Below are 27,352 nucleotides of genomic sequence, written 5' to 3'. Positions count from 1 at the left end.
GAAACCTATTACAACATTTTTCTATTGTTGGAAGTAAAGCTTATTTCTTTTATAAGGTTTGTTTATACTTAAAAAAAATAATATCAGAGCAATAGTTCATGCTTGACTTAAAGTAACAGGCATTTTAAATAGATGAGCCCCTTTAAGTGAAAAAATATACTGGAGGTAAGCAAGTAAGATGCTGCTTACTACCTCAGCCAACAAATCTGCTATTCAACAGACATGTATCTGGAGTAACTCTTCTGAATGCTCAGTGCTGCAGTGTTGGTGCAACAGAGCCATTTCAGATGTGTGCTCTGCCTGTCATCAACTTGCCCCATGATACGGTAAGTCACTACCTTCCTTATTCTCAGTTTCTTAGTATTCAATTGCTCATAATTCCTGCCCTGAGAATTTGCTAGTCTTTGATACTCCTTAGTCAATACAGTGAAAAATGTAAAAGCAAGACAGACGTTTACTAGATTCACTGACATTATTATAGGGAAGGGAGGGACCTCTGTCCAAAAATACATGTGAACACAGTAGCTTTTGTGGGTACACTTACAAGTTTGGAATAATTTACAAACACAGAAAAAGCCCTTTTGATGTTCAACAAAAGTGATTATTTTACCTTTTCTTCTTTTAGGAGAAGTGCTTTATTAGAAAGAAGATGATATCTGATTCTCTCAAGTCCTGGTTCTGTCATAAACTAGCTACCCTGAGCCAATAAATTACCATCTTTAAGTCTCAAATTTCTTTGTGTATAAAGGGTAATTTAATATCTGCCATTTATAATCCAACAAAATTTTAGTTAGCAGTTACTATGTGTAACAATACAATGAGTGAGACTGCTTTCCTCTTGTTATTCTCCTAAACAAACACTTCACATATGCTTACTTTGAAATAAAGAAAGCATTTTAAGAATAAAGCTCTTTTCTTCCAAGCCCAAACCTGAAGACATAGACACTGATGTTTATATTTCTTAGGGCCACAAAAGTCCATCCCTGAAATTACTATAAAGTTATAAAATTGGACGTATTCATTTTTGGTCTTGGGCTACAAAATGATATTTCCTTTTGAATATGAGACAGGGTCAAGTTCTCAAAAGATACAGCTCAAGCTTGGAGAGTCCAAGAACTATTTTGTACTCAGAAACAGAGTTAATCATAAAACTGCTTTTGCAACAGGCATTATTATTATTATTGTTTATAAAGAAAATTACAATATTAATGTACAAAGTAACAACACATCAATCTATTCATAACATATAACCCTGGGGTAGTGGTTCTCAAAATGTTTTTTGGAATACTGATTCTGCATGATAGGAATTACAAAAAATAGGGGTTTCATGATCAAATACTTTAGGGAAATGCAGGGTAAAATAGTTTATATGCTTTTTTTTCTTTAGGATTGCTATGTTACTTTAACTATGAATTTCAAGGTGGGGACTATATTATGCTGAGTTTCCTCAGCTAGCTTGACTAGAGGATCTTTGGTTGACCTGGCGCATCTGATAGGATTAGTGTCATGAGGCATGTACTTGGGGCATGCTGGCATGTCCTATCCTATAAGATTGGTCATCAAACAAATGATCCCAGCATTGCTTACACTCTCCCTTTACATGTACTCCCCCGTGCTCCATCCCCCTTATTTTTCTTTTTAAAGTTGTTATAATACTAGCTTTCTGGTTGCCTTTCTTCCACCCATTCTGTGTATTGCCTAACAACTTCCCCAAATTTGCCATTTTTTACAGGCCACTGTTGGCTGAAGCATTTCCACTGAACCCAGATTTAGGTTCCTTAATCTGGTCCTCAATAACCCCCGATCTGATTTTCACAGCCTTCTTTTTTGATATCATACACTGTTTATTCTACCAAAGAGTTTATTCACCTTTCCCAAATCTGCCCTCCGACTTTCCATATCCCAACTGCTGTTCATGTCCCCCTTCTGACTGAAATATCTTTTTCAATCTTATTCATTTTGTCAGTCTATTTGATATACTATCCTCCTTTATTAAGCCTTCTCTTACAATCTCAGCTTTTTTTGAAAAGGCAAAGGAATGAACACATTTAATTTTTACTGTCTGCTAGGGCTTCTCAAGGACTTTGCTGTCTGCATTAAAAATTACTCCTTTTATCAGCATATAAACAGCATGGTGAGTGGTACTTTTATTGTTGCTGAACAGGATAGACCCATCCTTGATAACAACAGGGACCAAGGATACCTAAAGAGAGTTCTCAGCAATTGGGCTCAGACACCTTCCAAGCTCAAAGGGTGGCAGAATGTACCACAGCCATCACCCCAACCTCCATATAAGAAGTTTGGGGAAAGGAGGACAAGAATTATGGAGCCACTGGTCTTTGTGGAAAGTTCAGTGCTTGTGGTGAGAAGAGATTCTATTTTATGAAGCTTGTTTCAAAGATGCTGGAGGGGCTCTAAGAGACTAACTCAAAGACTGGCTCTACCTGCAAGATGGAAAGATTAGCACTTCATTCCCGCTTGGACATCTGATTAGGCAGGGAATGTGTCCCTGTGCCTACCTGAGCAAGGTGGGGAAAACTGGGAAGGATGGCTGGGCAGAGAAAAGGCCAGTGGTGCAGCAGCCTGCATTCCTGGGCACTGGCCTGGGATGGATATAGGACAAGTCCTGTGGGAAAAGTAGACGGTACACCTGAGTTAGCTTGCAGGTGTTCTGCCCAAGATGATGACCTGCCTGGCAAGGGAAATCTGTCAGCAGGAGGCTGGCGAGGTATACCACTGGGGGTAGGGGAGAGGTGGCACAATTGCTATATTCTTATATGAGAGAACGATATGTTGTGGACACCCTACAGGGACCTCTGGAAAACTCATATATCTAGTCCTTGAGTGTGCTAGCATTTGGATGCCTGTCTCTGAGGTAGTCAGAAAACTTGCTGAATATGACAAAGATTTACTTAAGGGACAGGAAAAGATCTGACAAAGCCAGTTGAAAGCCACCATGAGAGCAAATAAAATTGTTTAACATGTATACCTTCTGAGTTGAGATTTGATAATAAACTGGTGAAATAAATAGGTTGGCCTTAGCTCTTATTCCATTTTTCTGTGGTGACATGCTATACTCTGGAGTCAAAGAAAGTCGGTGGAGGAAGTAACAGTCATGGCCTCTGGCCTGGTCATTTGCAAATTCCACAAATAAAGTTAATGACAGTTATTAGGATCGATGTTGTTGGTGATTTCAAGGCACAGTCATCAAGGAATCACACTGCATATTATCTTTAATTCTCCAGCTTTGGAGAGATGGATTAGCTAAGTTGACCCAGTGATTCTTTCATTATCATTAGTCAAGATATTGTAATACAACTTTCAATTAAAATAGCAACTTTATAATAGCAATTATGATGAAAATGAAATGGTTGCAGTCAACATTAATAAACATGAAATCACCTTTGACAAGGGAGACAAGAAGAAAATAGTCAGCATTATGATTGATATTGGTTGGCACCCCACTTCTCCCTTTCCAAATCTTTTTCTTCCCAGTCCTGGGTTCTCAGGGAGGGGTCTGAGCATGTACCAGGGATATAACAGGTGCCTGGTAACCTCCTTCCCACTTCCTTGCCTGGGACACAGAGGGTTGAGGTCCAGCTGTCATTAATTAGCTGCATAACTGTGGGCAGGGCAATGTGGGGGTGGGGGTTGGAGGAGATGACTACAAGTTTTAAAATATCGTAATTCTAGTAGTAGTCACAAATCCCCTCTGCTTTCTGTTAATCTCTCCATTCCTTTGACATTACTTCACAGAGAAGCCTATTTATTTGATTGTTGCTTTGATGTTCTAATTACATCAAGGCAATAGCCTATTAATAGAGAGTACCCAAGGTACCCACAATCAATCAAGATTTTTTTTTAGAAATTTGCTTTAAGACAAAGCCTCCAAAATTGCACAGTGAAGTGTGATTTGCTTTTTCAGTGAATGTCTTGGTCATTCACTTTTCTTTCAGTTCTCCAGGATCTTCAGGAGACAGACTGCCTGGGTTTGAATCCTCCATGTGCTCCTAAAGAGAGACCTTTGATGCCAGTTACCTCTCTGTAAAATGGGGATAATAATGGAACATCATAAGCTCTTTTGAGGATTAACTAATTGATACACGTAAAGTGTTTAGAATGTAACAGACGTTAGCCATTATTTTATTGGTTGATTGGGATTATTAGACTGCAGGCAGTTTCATGGGTGTCACAGAAGGGCCCGGGTCTGGGGGTTTAATGCACTGTGAGTGCTGTCTTGAGATTCTTATCAATTGTATCTTTGAATATGTGTCCTGTAAATGAAGTCTAATGAAACAATGGAGGATCTGTGTGGGGCAGGGGCTTGACTAGTGTGCAGTGCCCTCCTCATGGCCTCCCAAGATGGGTTCTCCACTGCCTGCTCCACTGTCCTCTGTGTACTTCAGCCCCAGCAGCCTCCTGCTCACTGCCCTTCCTTCCTAGGGAATGTTGGTGCTCTCTGCCCCTGTACAAGCTAGTGTATGGTTATGGGAAGGGTCAGGGTTGGTGTATACCCCCAGCATTCTGAGGTGGGGCTTGGAGACAGCTGTCCTGCCAAAGGCTGGCAGTGCCACAGAGCATTTGGTGGGCACTGGACAGGGGCAAGCTTCTTACATCCATCTAATGCAGGTACTGGCCACATTCTAGTGAGGAGGATGCAAGACCCACCCAACATGGGCTGGGACAGTAGGAAGGGAGATCTGTGGTTCAGCTCCTACCCACCCTGGCCAGGACACATTGTATCAGTCTGGTGGCTGGCAGGAGGGGAAACCTGACATCTGATGGGCTGCTCATGCCCCAAGTCATGGGGTGAGAACCCTGGGGCCTGTGAGAGTTTGCGCTCTGAGTGTACCATGTATCTGAAGGAATATGATCTAAAGTTGCAAATAAAAACACCATTACAGGTTGAGACAGAGACCATGAAAGAAAGGAAAAAGCTTCATATTTTAGTATCTTTAATGGCACCTTTTCTGCTTTTTTGAACAAAGGGCCCCACAGTTTCATTTTCACTGGGCCTCACAAATTGTTATGTAGTCTGTCCTGCCAGTAAGGCTTACTTTCTTCCACAGAAAGCTTTTAAAATAGACGCCCTTATTAGGATTATCACTGAGAAGTCACAGATGATAGGTCATTAAATTATCCAAATATAGATGATGACTGTAAATATCATATATGAATTTTAAAGCAAATGACTCATTTAAAAAACTCATACTAGCTCAGTATGTCCAAGATTACTTCTCTCCTTGGTCCATACAGTAGATATCAGTACTGCCTCCTTCCTAAATTCTCAAGTCTTAACCATTAGTGTTTTGGACAAAAAAATAAACATTGAAAACAAACAACAACAGTAACAAGTAACATTTTAAAAGTTTCTGCTGGGAAGTCTCTTACTTTCAATGGCCAATCTGAGTAAGTGTGCTTTTCATCTGAGAAACATTTCAGTTATTTACATATTTGAAATAAAATATATGTTTATAACATGATAATATAAATTACAGTTAAATTATAAATTTCACCCCAAACCTGAATTGATGATATTTTCCACAACATATTGCGGAAGCTGCTGGCAATGGAGCTGTGTTATCAGGCAGAGATGGGTATATAACTGAAGTGAGGAAGGCCATGGAAAGGGCTATGGTATCAGTCAGGGAGGAAGTAGTAAAGGTAAGCTCAGCATCAGAACAGTTAGTAAGTTATTGCCAATTACTTAAATCATAAATACTGAAAGATCAACCCTGTTAAGGCACATTAAAAAAAAAAAAACCCAACAGTACCACGGATCCTACAAACTGCAAATGTTTTCAGTTTGGTCAACATTTTGGTGTTTTCACTTCAATATGATTCTCAGGTGAACCATTTCATCTGAGAAATGATTTGCTCATTTATATTTTCTGATTGATTAATGTCCCCAGGGTGCTGCCAAATTAGAATTTGCTACCCCAAATACTCCCTACAATTGCCACTGGTTCAAAAGTGTGCTGAATGAAAGAAGGCAAATCCAGATTCCAGCTGAGCAGTCGGGAAGCATCATCATGGGTTGAATGGAAAATCAGGAGTTGAATGCACAGTTTTAGAAAAGAGATAAAAAAAAATTCCCAACATAGTTAAAAATTTTAACAAATGAAAAGCAGTGTTGTGCTATAGTACTAATTATATTTGTGCCTACAACCTATATTACAGACCATAATCTTATAATTTTTTGTTTCTTTTAATGGCAACAGGTTAATAGCTACAAGGAAAATCTTGCACACCAAGATCAAGAGGAACCTTCTGGCACAAGGCATCTTGGCATCAAGCTAGATGTACACATGCTGACATGTCAAAGCCTTGAAACAGAAGCTTTAGACCTTCCTCATAAAGCCGAAGGCAAGTCATTGACTTCATACTAGCTCAATAGGACATCTTTCCAGGGATAGTATTCAACCATGCAAATATTGGGCAAACAGAGCCTGAATATGTACTTGAAGGCGAAAATCATCAGCAGAATAGAATGTGAGTCAGCTTCCAAAGCTGCCAAGTTTCAGATAAGAACCCAAATCTAAATACAAAATAGGGAGTGAGGAGCATACTGAATAGCAGTTTTGACTGATGGGGTAGCTTAGGCATTGAGCAATAGCCCCATTCTGTACCACGATCACAAACTCCCCTGGCCTGGCTTCTCAGGCTGGGTGACAGAGCCAGGGGGACATGATTTCATTCCATCTGGTCCTTGGCACTTACGTTCTTTTTGCTTTATCTTGCAGTGAGAATCTGCTCATGCCCTGGTATCCTCTCCAACTTTTCTTCCTAGTTATGCTGCTTATGTTTTTTAAGTGCAAGGGCTCTGCCTAGCACGTAACAGTACCAGTCCTTGAGGGACACTTAAGAATGATGTTTTACATCTTTCTATGTTGACAGATAGTAACTGCACTAGAGGAGGTGTAGATTTAATAATACGGGTAACTGTTAAACCACGGTGTTGAACATTTGAAACCAATATAAGATTGTGTGTCAATAATACATTAAAAAAATGACATTTTAAATGTTTAGTTGTTATGTTGACTGACTTCAATTTACTAGTTAGCACTATTCTAAGTTGAGGTATAAATGTTTCAATGAATCCACGTTTCACCACAGGACTTAAACAATTCTGAAGTTTTACTATTCCTTACCAACTATTCCTTGGCTTAGCAACTGAAAGATACTTTCATTCCTCTTATTTTATTTTATTTTATTTATTTTTGCCCTGACTAGAGCACAGGAGCACTGGGGTGTATGCCTGCGTCAGCGCGTTACCACTTCAGTACAATTCAAGCAAAACAATTTGAAAATGTGCCAGACTATTTTGGGATTGGGCAGACAATAGTGACCCTTCGTGATTCCATGAATAATGTAAACAGGGAACATATTGCTGAGGTCAAAGGAAAGGAGAAAAATTAAAAGTAATTGCCTAGAGAGAAAAAGAGGTCAGGATTTTACCAGGGCAAATAGCATTCAAAATAGAGATCATACTCTGTTTACACATTAAGTGTATAGTTTTAGTTTTTCCAATTGCAAAGTTTGTTAATTATAATTATTTGTCTTGCATGTTTTTGACTTTGCAGTCACAGAACTGTGGTGAGGTTTTGTGTTTAACTCTCCCCTTCTTTCTCTACTACCAAGTAATTATTCAATTACTTGAATAAAAATAGGTAATGTAGTAGTTAATATACTTATTTCATTTCCTCAAACCTATGTCAGAATTTTTAAAGAAAATACTTGAAGAACCAAAAATATTTTTAGGCTACTCTAGTGACTGTGTAAAGGTGTCTCCTGATTTTTCCCAGTATTTTACTGTGAAAAATTTCTAACATACAAAAACTGAAAGAAGTTTTTCACAGAACACTCATATGCACACCACCTAAATTATACAATTAACCTTTTTCTTTACTTGATTTATCACCTCTCTAAACACCTATCCATCCACAAATCCATCTTATTTTTGATGGATTTCAAAGTAAGCTGCAGTACACTTTACCTCTAACTTCGGCATGCATATTATTAGCTATAATTCAATATTTGTTTATAGTTCTTTTTTAAACAAACAGGCTTATTAGAGTATAATTCTTATACTATGTAATTCACTGTATGGTTTCTTTATACATCAAAACTTTCAGTGGAGAAAATAAGGAGCTTTTTTCCCTCTGTCATTATTATATGTGTCAGATAACACTAGTGGCTTTCAGATCTTCTCTTATAAACACACAGTTATAAGTTTTAGAAAAATCAAATTTTCAGATTTACAAAAGCCCACGATACTTCACCTCAACCCTACTAAAATGAGAAATTTCACTGCTAGAATGATAGATAACATACTTGTAAACATCAACGTCAAATCTAAGTCATTTACCCAGATGATGTTCATCTATAATCATCCACAAAAACTGTGTCTCTGCTGACGAGTTCAAACACTTTAAATTTCTACAGTTTTGCACCTATTTACAGATGCAGATTGTATTTTCCAAAGAAAACTGCAGAGCATCATCCATTCCACAAGCTCTTGTGCAATGTATGATCTAGTGGCAGGTTTAATTCTTCTCCCCTTGACTGAGGAGATGGCTTTGTTACTATTTAAATCAATAGAATATGGAAGATGTGATGCTTCTTTGTGATGGGTCAGGAAAGGCCAAGCAGCATTTACCTTGTTTGTAGGATGCTTACTTTTGGAATCTCCAGAGGATAGCCTCAGCTGAGCCTCAACTGTGGTCCCAGGTAATGGGTAGCATGCACACTAGACATGTGAGTGAAGATGTTCCTAGCTGATGCCTTCCTTCAGCCATCAAATCTTTCTAGCTGAGAATAAAGCTATCATGGAACAGTGGATCAATGGAGTATACCTGCTATGTCTTGCTAAAGTTCCTGACCTACAGAAGCCACGGATATAATAAAATGATCATTTTATTAAGTTTTGGGTGGTTTGTTACACAGAAATAATAACCCAAACAGCCATTCTCTATTCCCTGCCTTACAAAAATACTCCAGAAAGCATCATTGCTTTTAAGAGAAATATATACAAGATGTTTAAATATCTGTAAATTGAACAATATGATACACCACACTAACAAAATTAAAGACAAAAATCATATGATCATTTCAATAGGTGCAGAAAAAGCAGCTGGTAGGATTCAATATCCACTCATGATAAAAACTCTCCGAACTGGGTATGGAGGGAATGTACCTCAACATAGTAAAGGCCATATATGGCAAGCCTACAGCTAACATCATATCTAATGATGAAAAGGTGAAAGCATTTCTTCTAAGATCAGGAACAAGACAAGGATGCCCATTCTTGCCATTTTTACTTAACATAATACTGGAGTCCTAGTCAGAGCAATTAGGGAAGAAAAAGAAATAAAAGGCATTCAACTCAGAAAGGAAGAAGTAAAACCACCTTTATTTTCAGATGGCATGATATTATATACAGAAAACCCTAAAGACTTCACCAAAAAACCCAGAATAAATTTCTTCAGCAAAGTTTCTCGATACAAAATCAATATACAAAAATAAACTGTGTTTCTATATACTAAAAATGAACAATCAGAGCAGTGAATAAAATAATCCCATTTACATTTGCTTCCAAAAAAAAAAAAAAACCTAGGAATAAGTTTAACCAAGGAGGTGAAGATCTGTGCACTGAAAACCATATAATATTGATGAAAAAAATTAAAGATGACACAAATAAATGGAAAGATACTTCATGTTCAATTGGGAAAATTAATCTTGTTAAAAATTTCATATTACCCAAAACAATCTTAGATTCAGTGTAATCCTTATCAAAATTGCAATGGCATTTTTTCACAGACATAGAACAAACAATCCTAAAATTTGTAAGGAACCACAAAAGAACCAGAATGACTAAGTAATCTTAAGAAGAACAGAGCTGGAGACATCACATTTCTTTTTTTCAACTATGTTACAAAGCCACACCAATCAAAACAGTGTGGTGTTAACATAAAAATGGATATATATATATAAGATCAATGAAATAGAATAGAGAGCCCAGAAATAAATCCATCCTTATATGGTTAATTAATTTTTGACAAAGGAGCCACAAATATAAATGGGAAAAGGGTAGTCTATTCAATAAATGGTATTGGGAAAAGTGGACAGCCACAGGCAAAAGAATGAAACTGGACCCCTACCTTATACCATATACACAAACCAATTCAAAATAGACTAGAATTGAATGAAAGAACGGAAACATGAAACTCCTAGAACAAAACCTAGGAGCAAGATCCTTGATGTCAACCTTGGCAATGATTTCTTTGGATTTGACACTAAAAGCAAAGAACAGAAAAGACAAAATAAGCAAGTGGGACTACCTTAGACTAAAAAGTTTCTGCACAATGAAGTGCAGAAAGGCAACCTATGGAAAAGGAAAAAATATATGCAAAACAAATATTTAATAATGGGTTAATTTCCAAAATATTCAAAACACTCATACAACTCCATAGCAAAAAACAATCTGATTGAAAAATGGGCAGAGAAACTGAACAGACATTTCTCTAAAGAAGATATGAAAATGGTCAACATGTATAGGTGCTCAACATCACTAATCACTAGGGAAATGCAAATCAAAACCACAATGAGACAGCCCCTCAAACCTAAGAGCATAGCTATCATTAAAAAGACAAGAGATAACAAGTGCTGGTGAGGATGTGGAGAAAAGGGAACCCTGTGCTGATGAACTCTGTGGGCATTGTGACAATGGTGATGAACTTTGAGGGCATTATTTTAAATGAAATAAGTCAGACAGAGAAAGACAAATACTGTTTGAAGTCACTTATCTAAAAATAAAATCAAACTCATAGGAACAGAGAACAGACTGGTGGTTGCCAGCAGTGGTGACCAGGGGCGGGGGAAATGGGTGAAGGTGGTCAAAAGGTACAGACTTCCAGTTATAATATAAATAAATCTGCGGATGTAATGTACAATATGGTAACTACAGTTAATACTGTATTTTATATTTGGAGGTTGCTTAGAGTAAATCTTAAAAGTTTTCATCTTAAGAAAAAAGTTTTGTTAACTATGTGAAGTGATTGATGTTAACTAATCTTACTGTGGTAATCATTTCATAATATCTACATATATCAAATCATTATGTAGTATACCTTAAATTAATTTAATGTTTTATGTCAATTATATCTCAATGAAACTGGAAAAAAACAAATACATAATTTTTGTTTGGCAGTTATCTGTATATGGAAAGTATCTTGTAAGATAACACCTCAGGTGGTTAATATTAATGCTAGTTAATATAAAATGCTGCCCTGAGAATTTTGTGATATTTATCTATTAGTTCTAGCCACTGGCTAGAGAATAATACTAGTTGCCTACATTAGGGAGTAAATATAGCTTAAAGTAACATGTACAAAAAGGGATTTTAGTTGACTGTAAGCTAGCTAAAAAACTGATATATTCCTAGATCCATAAACAGATGCATTCTCCTAATGCCATGGGCTCCTTTGGCAATATAGTAAAACTTAAGAGCTCTTTTTCAGAATCATGCTTTGAAATGTATAAAATACATACACTGAATTATAAAGAAAATGAGTTGCACTGAAATGTTATCAAATAATAAACTTATTTTTGATATAGTAATACCTGTGTTTTAAAAACTATTAAGTAATATGAATAGCAGTGGGATAATATCTACTCAAGGAGGTGAATATAAATAATATTTCATTATTCCTGCATAGTTATATTCTTATATGAAAATATCTGTGCTTTCTATTGATGACAAAGTCATGATTACATTCTGATGACAGTCATAGTCCATGCTACTACAGTTTGTTGCCTATATTTATAATTAGGAAAATACTAAATTTCAGTGGGAGGTTAGTGAAAATAAAGCTGTAAATTTTCCTTCCACTCAAGTTTCTGGAATCTCTAAATTCTATCCATGGATCCCTTGTTCTTAAATCTCTCAATAAGAGAAGCATTTATTTATGATTCAATGGATTTATAGTATTTGTGGCCTCCTCATTCACTTTTCCCTTCCTTTTCTTTTCTGCTGCTGTTTAACAAGTTGGGGAGAAAGATTAAAACAAAGATGCAAGATACTACAGGCTTGGGGCAGTTCTTATATTCAGAATTGTCCATTATCTTCTCATCAGTCAATATAATCCCACCCATTATTCCAGGCTTAGTTTCAGTTCTACATTCTCTAGTATGACCACATGATCCACCATGATTTCTCCTTTTTCTGAATTCCTACTACACTTGGAGTCAGTTTACCCTCATTTTAGAACTTAATTCGTCTCTATCTCTATTTCATCCACCATCAGTTTTGTCTCCTCACCTAGCCCGAGAAGTTGATAGAAATTGAGAGTGTTTATCATTCTGTATTATCCAAGGCATACTGCTAAGTACATTGCAGGTACATGATATATCCTTGTACAATGTCCATCCTACTGGTGATGCTGGCCAGCTATGCAAATCAACTAGGCTGTGGGACACTGAGACTAAACATTCTTTACGATTGCTGTCAACTATGATGTATCATTGAGAATGGGCTACCCAGGTGTATCCTTGATAGTAACATTTATATGGCACTTATTATGCACCAGATACTCTTCTAAGCATTTTGAACATTCATTTAAGCCTCTCATTAGCCCTAGAATGTAGGTACTTTGTTTATCCCCACTTAGTAAATGAGGAAACTGAGGCACAAACTAGTAAAGAGACAGAATGTGAAACTAGGCATTCTCTTCCACAGCTAGTGCACTTAACTACTACATTGTATTGCCATTCGTTTTCTTCATAAATATATGAGAAGTCTCTGAATATACCTGTAATTTTAACATGAAATCACTTATTGACAATTAGCTTTTCCTCTGCTGAACTGCTATATACACAGACTGGGTAATCATTAACTCAGCCCTTGTGGTGGTAGAATTTTATTACAATAATAGCAGCCACCATTTACTGAGTGCTTACTGCGTGCCAGACCCTGGGCTAAGTGATTAATCTCTGTAAGAACCCTATAAAGCAGGAAGGAAAATCTAGGTTCACATACAGTAAAAGATGAAGTAGTAAAAGAGCAAGGATTCTAAACCAAGGCTGTATTAATTTTTGCTTAAAAGGCAATGCTATACTATTTTCTTATGTGTTTTGCCCTATTTCTACAACTAGATTATAAATTCCTTGAAGGCAGGGATTATGTCTCATACTTGCTTACTGACTCCATCCATAATACTTTGAATGCCTTGATCTTCTAAAAAATGTTTTTTCATTGATGGATACAATTCTCATTTCACAGAATTCAGCATGGTGGTAGTATAAAGATTTTGGGACCTCATGAACTGTGTCTTTTGGGAATTTACTATGTCTTCCAGCTTCAGCTTCCTTATCATTAAAAGGAGGAAACTATACTTATTATAGAAGTGTTTAAAGATTAAAAGGCAGTAATATCTGTAAAATATTTATTATAGTGCCTGCCATGTAAGTACTCAAAATTGCTAGCTTCCTACTCCCTTCTTTGAAACACATATTTTTGGTCAGGTCTTCAACGATTGATTTTCATATATAATTTTATAAAAATGCTTATCTTTCAATGTGCAGTTGAGACTTGTACTACTTGGCCTAATTCCTCTTTTTTCTTTTCCTTGAAGTCAACTAAAATGATAAACATTAGTTTATTTTAAACCAAAGGGAGAATTCCCTTCTGAGCCAATGAAGCACTTCTGTCTCTATGGTCTAGCAAAATGGTTGCTGATGAGCAAATATGAAAGAAATGAATGGAAGGCAGAATAATGGTCCCTCAGATGTCTACATCCCAATCCCTGAAACCTATAATATGTTACTTTACATGGCAAAGGGAAATTCAAGTTATAGATGGAATTAAGGTTGCTAATCAATTGACCTTAACTCGGATATTATCTAGTTTTATCCCAGTGTAATCACAAGAGTTCTTAAAAGTCAAAGAGAGAGGCAGAAGGGAGAACCAGAGATGGCAATGTAAGGAGGACTCAGCCCAATGCTGCTGGCTTTGAAGATGGAGGAATGGCGTCACGAGCCAAGGACTACAAGTGGTCTCTCGGAGCTGGAAAAGTCAAGGAAATGGATTCTCCCTTAGAGCCTCTGGAAGGAACTCAGTCTTGCTGACCCCTTGATGTTAGCCCCACAAGGCTTGTTTTGGATTTCTGTTCTCCAGAACTTTAAGACAATAAATTTGTATTGTTTCAGCCATTAAGTTTGTGGTAATTCGTTAAAGCAACAATAGGAACTTAATACTCTATGCAAATACTACAAATTTGGAATTGTGCAAAAACAAATGTGTGGTTTTAAACAATTTTCAAAGTAACCATATGAATAACAACAGTGATATTTCACTTGATTATACTGGGTATAGATGTCAAATAAAATGCAATATAGTAAAAGTTATCATTACAGATTCATTGATAACACTTGTTTGTAACTAGCTAGGTTAGAAGAAAAACTTTTTCTTCACAATTCATTCTTTTTTTTTTTTTTTTAGGAGAGCAAGGTACAGGCTTTTATTTAGAGATACAGTGAAAGGACAGAGCTCCTGGCTCATGCCAGGAGGGGACAAGAGAGTCCCCACAATTCACTCTTTAGTCACTAGAAACTTCTTCCTATTTCTGAACATGGTCAGAGAAAAATAAGGGAAGAAGTTTAACCACATTAGGAGAGACTTTTGTTTGGACAAGGAGAAGGTAGTTTTACGCTGTCACTCACTCCACAGCCTGAAATACTTCTTTGGCTAACTCATACTAAAATGTATTGCCTGCCCTCACTTACCAAACTGAACTACTTTTACATACAAACATGAAACTTCTGATCAAAACCACTAGTGTCTTCCATACTATTAAAGACTCTACTTCATGCTTACATCTCTTCTTATGGCTTCTTTACTCTGCCTAGAATGTTCTTCTTTCCCTTCTCTGCCCATTCAGTACAAACCAATCTTCTCTCAGCATCCCTATTAGTCATATTCTGTAACTGCGTTTTAACTTTTATTGCATATTATTCTTTATTGTTTGCATGTTATTCATTATTACTTCAGGTTTATATGTTTTGTTTCCCTGTTAACTCCTTGCTGATTAATGATGGCTGATGGGGGCACAGGGGTTCATTATATTAGTCTCTACTTCTGTATGTGTTTGAAATTTTCTATAATAAAAAGTTACAAAACTAGGGGATGCACCTTCCTATCTGTAAAGCATCCTTTTCAATTTCTAGATTTCTCCTTCCCTGATACTGTAAGGCTCGTTGAGTTGGCTTGCCTCTGAAGTCATACATACCTCTTTTAGTTGAAGACACATCATGTAAAAGAAAGGTATGATACTATGCCTGCAGGCTCATGGCCTTATCCAATATAACAGTAGATTTCTATAAATTAGTGTGCATTATTCAAGATAAAACTTTCCTATTGTTCAGTAATGAGAAGTATGAGTAAGTAATTCCACTCACTGGTTAATTGTTTCTATAATCTTTGAAACTTTTGCTTCAAAGTTATTGATACAGGATTCCTTGTTAGCATATTTCTGGCAAGAAATGATTGAGGCAGGTTTTCAACATTTAATAAGGAAAAAGTTAGGATCAACAGTAAAACTTACTACTGCTAGTTTATACTATAAAGTATTAACAGCACAAAATGTTAATTAATTTCTAATTCTCTATCCTATTATTTAGATTTCATGAAGGTTGATTGGACTTGATCCATCATTTTACGGAAAATTAATTATTTCAAATACATGCACCACTTTATGCAACCTGCCTGATTTGCATTGAGGAAAATTCAGCAGAAGTAATTGAGGCACAAGCAAATACTGGCACTGACTGAACTCAATTTTCATTCCAAATTTCTGCAAAATCCCAAGGCACAACAATATCAGATGCAAGGGGGAAAACAAACAAAAGCAATGTGAAAAGGGAACATGAAGAGAGAATATTACAAGAATCAGAGAACAAAGGGATTGCAAAACTATTTTAGTGCCATAGATGAGCAGTGAGGGCTTCATTCAGGCAAGGTGGAATAAGATATCATATGGCATCCTGACAATTGATGTCTTCATTTAAATGTAAGAATTTACATTCTAATTAGAAAGAATTTACATCTTAATCAGAGGCAGCTGTATTATCTTGTTACTGTTTTTTTCAAAGGTAATGAACTAAAGTACTGCTGTGCTTTTTCAACCAGAAACTAAATAGACAGCATCCAGTGTTATTTTATAGCTTACCTGCTGTAAGCTGTTATTAATATTTTCAAAGATTAAATTTCTAACTAAAATCTTTCAAAAATGAAAACTGTATTTGACATCACTAGAATAGTATGATACAGACTTAAGTATTTAAAGAAAACCTTTTCTAACTTGTATTTTAAATATATTTATTTATTGAGCTAATAGAAGCCTCTTACGATTTATTAATATAATATTGTTTTCATTTGGGAGGATGTGGTAAAGCTACTAAAGCACATATGACTCATTCTGGTGAAATCCTGTTGTTCTTAAACTTACATTTAATTATAAAAGATCATTTACTAAATACAAAACTTTACCTTATTAAGACCATTCAAATAGAAGTGCATTCTTTTTTCTTCCAATGATGCTTAACAAGGAAAAATAACAAATATGTGTAACAGAATAATATTTTGCTTGTTTTATGCTCTTTCGTTACTACATAGTAATAACACTTAAAAATGTAATACTTTACAAATGTGCACAAACTCTGATGGTGTACAGGATTGTCATAGTCAGTGAAATTAAAGGAACGCATTCAAATTCATACTGCTCTATTGTACGTTGTTCATAATGATGATAACTAGAACTAGGTATTGGTAGTTGGTGGTATCTTTGCACAGTTGAGCCCATCATTCATATGAGAATCAGTATGAGCTCACTGACCCATGGTTTAGAAGAAATTGGGCTTGGCCTAGGAGAAATCAAGCAGGAGAAAATTACAAGTGTTAATAAAAATGTAAAATGCCACCTTTGTCCCTAGCACTATACATCTTTAGGTTATTGATACTTATTTTCATCAGCTGTATCATTAATATGAAGTTGTAGTACAGGCCAGTTTTTAATTTGCAGTTTATGGTTTAATTCGTTATGTAATATAATATTTTTTTTTATTCAAGTAAAGGGAAGGAAAAATTATAAAGAGATCAAAGCTTTATCTACTAGTCTATTAAATAAATGATTAACATGGTTAATTTGGTCAAAATATTTGATAAAAAAATTACAGAGAAAGACTAAAATAATTCTGAGGTACGTATTTATCTTTATCATCACTGTGACTTTCTAGATCCATACACATAAAAGAAAAACAGATCACATACAAATGTACTATATTTTAAGAGAAGAATAACAGAATAACTCCAAGTAGATTAAAAAAAAGAGGAAGTTTATTTTAAGGTGGCATTTTCCTAACCTAGGCCACTCTGATGACAAAGAGGAGATAATTATTAGCTCACTGGTGCTTTTTCTTGTATTCCCACTAAAGACAATTTATAGAGGAAATGATTCAGATGGGCCTGACTGAATTACTGGCTCTGAAAGATGGCTTTATACTGCTGTCAGAAACCGTCAGCCCACTTCTGAAAGGTTTATTTGTCTATAGCTCTTCTGTGAATGATTTGTTATGAGGGCACCTAACACTTACTACATAGCACACACAGTGCCTTCATATTTGAAAGTATCCCAGATAAGTTTTTGATTATTCCCAGGTTTTATGGAACCTATTTGCCTTTTCATAAAGAATATCTAAAAATAAACTATGTTTTGCTTTTTATATTTATGAATGGTTCAAGTATAATATAATAGACTTTGAGTAATAGTATACCAGAGTGTTATATCTATCACCTACACCAGTTTCTATTTGGCCCCATGTAAGTATTCATATCCAGTCTAAAAGGGCATAATAAACATAATATAGGACTCTTCTTGCTTTATTTCTAGTTTCCCATATCAGTTTGAGCTTGGATGATCAAAACTGTTTCCTAAGTAGACCCCTTGCTTACAGGTGCCTCCCCATTTAATTCATCCTTTGTGGAACTGACTGCCTAGTCATGGGGTCTAGTCTCCCCTATTACATTGCAAGCTCTGTTAGTTATACAGTACAGAAAAGACATGGATTCTAATTTTGATTCTGTCATTAAGTGGATCTTATTCTTCTCATTTGTAAAATGAAAAGGTGTGAAGAGTTTCTTTCCTTTTCCCTAAAATTAAATGACTCCATTCTTACTCATCATGTATACTCTCTGTATTCTAGTTATTTCATGTCTATTAACATCTTTCTTCCTTTACAACTCCGACCCAAAATGCATTTTTGTCTCTGTCTGTCCATCCAAATCCTGTTCATTTTTCAAGATCCATTTCAAATCTCATCTTCCCCACAGTGCTGTTCTGCTAATGTTGGCCAACAATAATTTCTCCTTTCTCTAATTTGTATGCTCAACTAATACTTATTGACTGTCTACTCTATATCAGGGTGCTGGGGATGCAAGGAATGAACAAGATAAACAGTCCCTGCACCCAAAGAGCTTACAATGTAGTGGAGAAGACAGATAAGAAGCTAGTAACAAAGATAACAAATTGTGATAAGTATAAGGAAGGTAACAGTTTGCTGAGGGAATGTGCACATGTGCAGTATTTAGACAGTGTGATCAGAGAGAAGTCTTATTTTCTATAGCATTCTTGGTATATAGTAGTAACTAATAATTTAATATGTCATTATCTTGAATTGGCATTTGAATTATCCTGGGTGTAAGTTTTATTTCCCAAACTAGATTGCAGGAACAATGACACTTATTGTTGTAGCTAGCTTAAATTGAGTATTTATGTGCCAATTATTGTATCGGGCAATTCCAATATTTATAATTTAATCCTTAGAACAAGGAAGGTATTTTTATTATTATCTCATTTTACTTAAGATGAGGAAAAAGGGACTTAGAATTAGACTAAGAAAGATACTTGGTCAAAGTTGGACTGAGACTAAAATCCATGTCGGCAAATAACAATATGCAGTATATTAATCAGATTGATAAACTCCTTCTTGGGGACAGGGATTTAGTATCAGTCACTTGCACATACCAGGCACTTAACACTTCACACTTAAATTGGCTCTTTCAGTAGGCATCACACTTCCCTGGAGGAAGCTTCCCTGCACTCATAAACCTAATTGGTCTCCAAAGACTTTTCTTGGAGACAGAGACCCTTGGATTGAAATTTGTGGGTAAAGGTATTTCAAATCTAGTTTCTAACAATGCTTCTCATCATTTTGCTCCCCACCAGTTGTCATATGGATGATGTTTTCCTACTCAGGACAATTAGTTCTGGTTATACCACATACTAGCAATTACCTATCTTGGGTTTATGTTCTTTTGTTCAAATGATTTTGATTCAAATACTAAAACTATTTAGCGATCAGATAATTATTATGTAGTAGGGAATTTTTAGAAAATCAATTAATCAAGGATCCTTTTTCACAGAGTTGAAGTTAGGTGTAAAATATTTTAAAGACTAAAAGGATGTGTTGCCAAAGAATAATCTATATTTTAATTTCATATTTAAAAGAAAAGTGGGAGAACAAGTCACATTTTTGTTTCAAACAAAGTTGTAAATGCCAATAACAATTTTCCTTAAATGCTCCCTTGATTAGTTATATAACAGTGCAGACTTTAGCCATGGGTAATCCAAAAGAGCAGCTTAAAGAGAAAAGTATATTTGATTCAGAATATGCTTCAGCATTGTTTTTATTGTGGTTTTCTTAGGCAGAAATTGGAAGTTAGCTGGCTTCCAAATTTTATTGCTTTAATCTTCTTTCCCAGTGCTGGGAAACACCAACATCATCTCTTACGGCATTTGTACTGAAGTACTAGCACTTCAATTTAAAAAAGCATCAGTTTATAAATTTGTTGGCGTTTACCTTTACTGTAACTAATTGCTAACTTTTTCCTCTGCCTGATCTGGCCAGATTACAGTAAGTATTTTATTTATTTAGCTTTATTGAGTTATAACTGACATACAAACTATTGCATACATTTACTGTATACATATTGATGATTTTGTTTTAAAGTATACAGTGGTATTGTTAACTATATTTACTATGTTCTATAGCAGATTTCTAGAACTTATTCATCTTGTATAACAGAAACTTTATACCCCTTGAGCAACTATTCTCTATTTCTCCCTCCTTCCAGCCTCTGGCAACCACTTCTGTCCTTTGTTTTTATGAGTTTGACTATTTTAGATACCTCAAATAATATTTAAATGAAAAGGTACTTAGTTAAGGAAATATGTGACATTGTTGATAAAAACTTGGTCTTTGGTTCAGGTAATCTGAAATGTGGATAATATACTTGTAGATAATTGAGAAATGGCTTTTAAAATTATGCCTTGAATTGCATGCTGCTCTATAATCTAAACTTTTATACTAGAGTTACATTTCATAGGCTTATATAAAAATCATCTGAGATAAGAAAGAACTCTAATGGCTTTGCTATATTTCAAGAACAAAGAAAGAAATTGCTCAGAGGATAACACTAAGCACTAAGAACAGAAAAGGAGAAGTCAAGATAGTTTAAAAATGAATACATGAGAAATCAGGAAACAGACTAATAACAAAGAGAATATAGGAATAAAATATGGAGTTATAGGTTTACTAGTTTACATTGCTGATAGATAGTCTTTAAAAATATAATTCAAGAAATAGGATGATGACCCCAGGTAGCTACTGAATTCCCCAGGCATAAGAAAACCTATTCTCAGAAGAAAACTACTGGCATTCTCCACCAGGGAGCACATCCTATCCATTCCCTATAGCCCGAGGCAGATTGAGAGAGGCTACTGTAAAAAGAAATAGATCCATACAAGATCCATATTCATCTCAAATACAAAGACAAGAGCCTAACCAAGAATCACCCAATGTTTAAATATTTAAATACCCATGGATATTCAACAAACAGAACTCATATCTAATGAAATAGTTTATAAAACAGCAGAAGACTTTTCTCAATAGTTAATATCCTCAAATAGGTAAGATAGGCTGTAAGGAAAAGAACCATTTAGAAAACATGGAAAATAAGAATATGATTGTCAAAACAAAAAAAAAAGTTCAATTACTTTGCAGAATGGACACAACTGTGGAAGGAATCAGTGAGCTGGAAGAAAGAGTAAAGGGATTCTCTCAGGATATAAATCAAAAGGGAATAGGAAATAAAATATTCGAGAAAAGATATGGACAGTATATCCAGAAACTTTAATATATGTCTAATGGACATTACAAAAGAAGAGAAGAAAGAGAATGGTAGGGAGGAAGCAATTTGTATATCAAAGTGGAAATTTACTATGTTAAAAGGCTGAAGGAGAAAAATTAGAAGAAGATGTAATTAAAAACTTTCCAAACCTAGAAAATAGAAAGAAGCATTTTTTCACTGAAAAATGAGACCAAATATCTAAAACAAACTTCTTTTTTTAATGGTAAGACAATACAAAAAAATCACATTAAAATCATAAACAAAGACTGATTTCCAATTTATCACTATATTTAACATCACACTGCAAATGCTGGGTGATGTAACTGGATAATAAAAATCAATTAAATGTATAAATATCAGAAAGGGATGGGAAAATGATCATTATTTGCAGACCATTTATCTTTAAAATCTAGAAACTAAACTGAGGAACTACTAGCATTAATGAGATGGCTCAATAAAGTGATTGGATACAAGATCAGCATTTAATAAGCATCAATACAAAAGTGTAATGAAACAAACAAAAAAGGATCCTATCTACAATTGTTAGGGGGAAAAAATGGCTCAGAAAACATTAAGGAATAAACCTGGCATGAAATATGCAGAACATTTACTCCTTTCACAAATATTTACTGAATATGCAATGGGAATACAAAGGTAAAAAGAAAAAAAAAGATGACAGATTCACAGTACCTGCCCTTATGGAGTTTATAAAGTATATTGGGGTCAAAAACTTTAATCAAAGAATCATACTGGTAAACATAAAAATAATAAACTGGTAATAAGTGCCATGAAGAAGTACATGGTGTTTTGAGGGTATAGAGAAGTAGAAACTCATTTAGTCAGAGAGGTTGTGGAGGGTTTCCCTGTGAGAGAATCACTCTGGGAGGTACAGGAAAAATTATCTACGTTGGGGGAAAATGTAAAAAGTATTTCAGGAACATTCAATAGCAAGTACAAAGGCCTTGTGGCAGAAGAGAACAGTGCTATTTTAAGGAATCAAAACTAAAAAACAAAAATAAAAAATAATGTTCTTTCCTACCCCAAAGATGTCCATGTCCTTAGTCCCTGGAACCATCTGTGAATGTGAATGTTACACATGGCAAAAGGAACTTTTCAGATGGGATTTAAGTTAAGGATACTGAAATGGGAGGGAGATTGGCCTATGCCCAGTGTAATCAGAAGAATTCTTACAAGAGGAGGGTCAAAGTCAGAGAGAAGGGGAGGTGATGATGGAAGCAGAGGCTGGATTGATGGGGCCATAAGCTAAGGAATGCTGGCAGCCTCCAGAACTGGAAAAGGCAAGAAATGGATTCTCCCCTAGAGATCTCAGAAGGAACGAGCTATGATGATACCTAATTTTAGTCCTGTGAGACTGATTTTGTATTTCTGGTCACTAGAACTATAAACATGATAAATTTGTGTTATTTTAAGCCATTCCATTGTGCTAATTTGGCACAGCAGCAATTGTGAACTAGTATGAATTTAATCATGTATTACTTGCATAAGCTAAAGAAAAAAAGAAAGCATCAACTATTAAAGTAGAATTGATCAATTTTTACCATGGAAACATGAACACATGTGAATCATACAAGACATTATAAAATAATACACTTATAGAATAGATAAAGGGAAGTGTTAATATGAGTCCATTAAATTTTCCATATTTATGACACATAAGGATTATTCAATATTATTGTATATGAAATTTTTCAATAGATTATACCTGGTAAAATGAAGCCTTTGTCAAGTTGATATCTTCAGTTGATTATTAAGAATATTATTATTTCTCCTAACATGACTTCTAAGGTTTATTTCACATATGAAATTTTATGTGATTAAATATTGTGTGGTGTGATGTATACAAATACATTATTCTGAAAATTTACAAGCAGAATGTCAAACACTTGTGATATTTAAAGATTACTTTAATAGGTATTTCTTGTGTCTAGAGAAATTAATACATGTTTGATAGCAGTGGCCAAATTTTTTCACTCTGAGAATAAAATTTAAAAATAAGACATAAACATCATTATCATTTATTAAGATAGATAATAACTAGACTATAGTTGTAGAGAAATTTTAACCTGTGCAATAGTTTATGGAGAAATTATTAAATGTCAAATAGATTTGGCACTTGCATGTTTCAAATTTGTACAGCAATAGTTTTTAAATCTATGTTTGTTTCAAACTAAAATTCCTAACAATAGAGCAATTAAAATATAGGCATATTTTCATGGTGCTTCACGTCTTAATTTTTAGATATCTGAAAATAATCTTTAAGTTATGTGCTATTGTATATTAAACAATTATAGTGTTTTCTTTCATCTACATTAGAATTTGTTTCAAGAATGAAAAACAGGATTTTTTTGTGTTTTCTGTTTGAATCAATCACATATGGTTTTTTAGTGGCTGACAAGTTTTTCTATTTTCAAACAGATACAAAAATCCACAATACAAGTACAGGATCTGATGATAAGAGATAATTTGCCTTGATGCATTTGTGATAAGATGACTGCATTGCAAACTAAATGTATTGTTTTTTCGAATACTCTATTACTATTGTAAGCAGAACAAATGCACAGATGGCATGGGCCATAAAAATATAATTAAGCTTTACAATATTGTTCCTGTCAGATTTCAGAAGTGTGTTCTAGCTTAAGTTAGAGTGCTGAATATGTGAGGGCATATAACATTTCTGAATTTTAAATTTTTGCACAAATATATAAAAGTTGACATATTTAGTTATTTCATGCTCTTTCCATTTCCTTCCATGTTCTTGGTTTTCAGTTTCAAACAATTTGAGATTTTTAGGAGTGGGCATATTAACTAAAAGAAAAAAACAATTAAATTAATTCTTTCTGAATTAGAAAATACTTCGATTTCCTTATGAAATACCATGTGAAATATCGGGATAGATTAACACCAGAGAAATCATGGTTTTAGGACAGCTGAATAACCACAGCCAAGGCACATGGTACCTAGAGAAAGAGACTGAGGAGAAAAATTTTTGAGGTATTCTTTTGTCTAGTTATCTTCCATTTCAGTAATATGGTGATAATAGCAATTAGGTAACTGCCTCAAGTCCTCTCATAAATGGAGTTGGATATAAGAATACAAATTATAATAAAAATAGTATACTCATACTTTGAAAAACACTGGTTAATCTCTACGATCAGTAGTAATTATTTTAAAACTAACAGTCCCATTGGATATATAAATAAAGAGGCTGTCTCAGTTTGAAAGGTGTTAGAGCTGTTTCAGGCTCTTTGGGGATATTCTGACAATAAGGGTTGTTCCACACATATACCAGCACATGGTATGCATGTCTTCTTTCTCTGTTCCCATGCTTAGCAGGCTTGTTAAACTAAGCTGCTAGTGCAAGGCCTGGGAGGCCAAAGAGGTACTAAGACCAAACACAGGGTCACAGAATCCTTTGCAAGTGTCATGTTTAGTGAGTCAAGTAAACAAAGAGACACAAGCAGGGGCTGTTAAGATGTAACCCACATATGCAGCATCCCAAAGGCAAGAATTGCAATTCACTCTGGTATGTTAACTCTTTGGCAATGTCTAAGAAAAAGTGCTAGCAGTTATATCTTGAGTGCTTTTTATGCATTTCATTGTGTGCTAAGTGCTTTACATAAATAAGATTCATTTCCCCCCCAAAAATTCTGGTATTAACTAATTCTTGTAATAACAACCTTTTGAACAGGTATTATTATTCTTATTCTATACACAAGAACACTGAATAATTGACACAAGAACACAAGTCAATTAAAAAAAATTACTTTCAGGAATTTTTTTGTACCCACAATGTATGTATAACATAGAATACATATGTAACAGAATTTACATGAATAAATAGTATATGTTAAGTTTTAAGGCTATAGTAATGTCTATGACAAGGAAGAAATCACAGATGAAAAATTATGAATTACATTTTAAACATATATAGTGGTAAAATATACATGACATAAAATTTTTCATTTAGCCACTTCTAAACGTACATTTCAGTGTTGTTAAGTGCATTCACACTATTGCACAAATATCACTACTATCCATTTCCAGAACTCCTTCATTATCCAAATTGAAACTCTGTACCCTTAAACAATAACTCCTATTCTCCCCCTATATTTGTATTTAACTCACATGTAATTATTTAATTAAAACCTCAGAATGTTAGTGCTTAAAGCCCATCTGTCTTAATATGTGTAAGTATGTTATAATCTCAGGCATCTGTTATGCAAGTACAAGAGACTAAAAAGTTAACTTTTGCAAATTCAATTATAATTTTATTTACTAAATAGATTTAGAGGGACAGACATTCATCAACATGTTATTTGCTCCCCATTGTGGTAACAGGAGAGATTCAGTCTTAGGGCATAATATATAAGAACTAAAGATATCCATGTTGAAAAGTAAAGGTATACTCACATGTTATTTGCAAAATGCATGTCAGTATGCCTTTTGTTCATCTATTTTTCAAATAAATTGCTGTTTTTACTGGTAAGTTTTGAAAATGTATTACATTAGGAAAAATAAGCATCGTCAAGGCTCAGTTTAGAATAACAGATAAAATTTGCATGTTCAGAATCTACAGAACCCTTAAATCTATATAGCTTGTAAGTTAGTAAACTGAAAACACAGGAAAAGAAGGAACTGACTTGGCTATCAAGATATGGGAATAAGAGTGGAAAAAAGCAGTTTCAGAGACTAGGAGACACACCTATGTAAAAAGTTATGTTCAAGAAATAGTTTTGACACACATTTAAAATAGGACATTGAATATCTATGCCACAAGATAACTGAATGATATTAAAGTTATTTAAGGCAATGGCAAAATTTTACTCACAAATGATTTTATCTTAAACACGTAGATGTGTAAGTAGAAAAACGGTCACACTTGTTGGTTATTTCCTGACAATCTTTTAAAAGGACTTAAATAAGAATATAAGGAGATAAAGAAGCTTACTGAAAACCCACTTAAACAACTGTGACAGTTTAAAGAATAAACAGTATTCATCCCTCAAAATGGACTTAATCTGTATTGGCTATATAATGAAAACATCCAAGAATATTTACTTTTCCTTGTAAGACAAAAACATTAAAAAAAAGGAAAAGGAAATGCTTAAGTACAAAATTCTTTATCCAAAATGGTATAGGGAGATATAGGATCCAGGAAAGACTATTTTTTTAATACAACAGTCCAGGTCAATGGCTATTTAAAACTTTAAAAACACACTAGGTGTTGGGGATATTAAAGTGATAGGTAAATCAAATTAAAAATAAAACAGTGACTAAAGTCCAAGTCTATGTTACAATCCTGCAAAGAGGAAAGATATTCTTATAGGTTAAGAGAGTTAGGATGGACAGATTCAATGTAATCCCTATCAAAATACCAACAGCATTCTTCAACGAACTGGAACAAATAGTTCTAAAATTCAGATGGAACCATAAAAGACCCTGAATAGCCAAAACTATCCTGAGAAGGAAGAATAAAGTGGGGGGGATTATGGTCCCCAACTTCAAGCTCTACTACAAAGTCACAGTAATCAAGACAATTTGGTAATTTGGTACTGGCACAAGAACAGACCCATAGATCAATGGAACAGAATTAGAGAGCCCAGATATTAACCCACACATATATGGCCAATTAACATATGATAAAGGAGCCAGGGACATACAATGGGGAAATGACAGCCTCTTCAACAACTGCTGTTGGCAAAACTGGACAGCTGCATGCAAGATAATGAAATGGGATTACTGTCTAACTCCATACACAAAAGTAGACTCGAAATGGATCAAAGACCTGAATGTAAGTCATGAAACCATAAAACTCTTAGAAGAAAACACAGGCAAAACTCTCTTGAATATAACATGAGCAACTTTTTCATGAACATATCTCCTTGGGCAAGGGAAAATAAAGCAAAAATGAACAAGTGGGACTACATCAAACTAAAAAGCTTCTGTACAGCAAAGGACACCATCAGTAGAACAAAAAGGCATTCTACAATATGGGAGAATATATTCATAAATGACATTCAAAAAGGGTTTGACATCCAAAATATATAAAGAGCTTATGCACCTCAACAAACAAAAAGCAAATAACCATAT

The 27,352-nt window shown here is 34.7% G+C and overlaps 1 protein-coding gene across 5 annotated transcripts in view; it reads right to left on the bottom strand.

Moving 5' to 3' along the window:
- ELP4 (elongator acetyltransferase complex subunit 4) overlaps window positions 1–27,352 on the bottom strand; it is a 248,100-nt gene that overhangs the window by 49,462 nt on the left and 171,286 nt on the right. Inside the window, exon 10 of one of the 5 annotated variants that reach the window (XM_057507529.1) lies at window positions 1,048–4,042. The exons of 3 other annotated variants lie outside the window; for them this stretch is intronic. In XM_057507529.1, coding sequence (XP_057363512.1) covers window positions 3,953–4,042 — 90 coding nt within the window. In that variant the 3' untranslated portion in view covers window positions 1,048–3,952. Of the gene's footprint in view, window positions 1–1,047; window positions 4,043–15,554; window positions 16,918–27,352 lie in introns of those variants that run through there. One more of the 5 variants, XM_036891834.2, reaches the window with a different exon arrangement.

The sequence above is a fragment of the Manis pentadactyla genome, chromosome 9, assembly GCF_030020395.1.
Source record: "Manis pentadactyla isolate mManPen7 chromosome 9, mManPen7.hap1, whole genome shotgun sequence".
NCBI lineage: Eukaryota > Metazoa > Chordata > Mammalia > Pholidota > Manidae > Manis > Manis pentadactyla.
The sequence above is the reverse complement of the archived record's forward strand: the minus strand, read 5'-3'. Positions and strand labels throughout refer to the sequence as shown.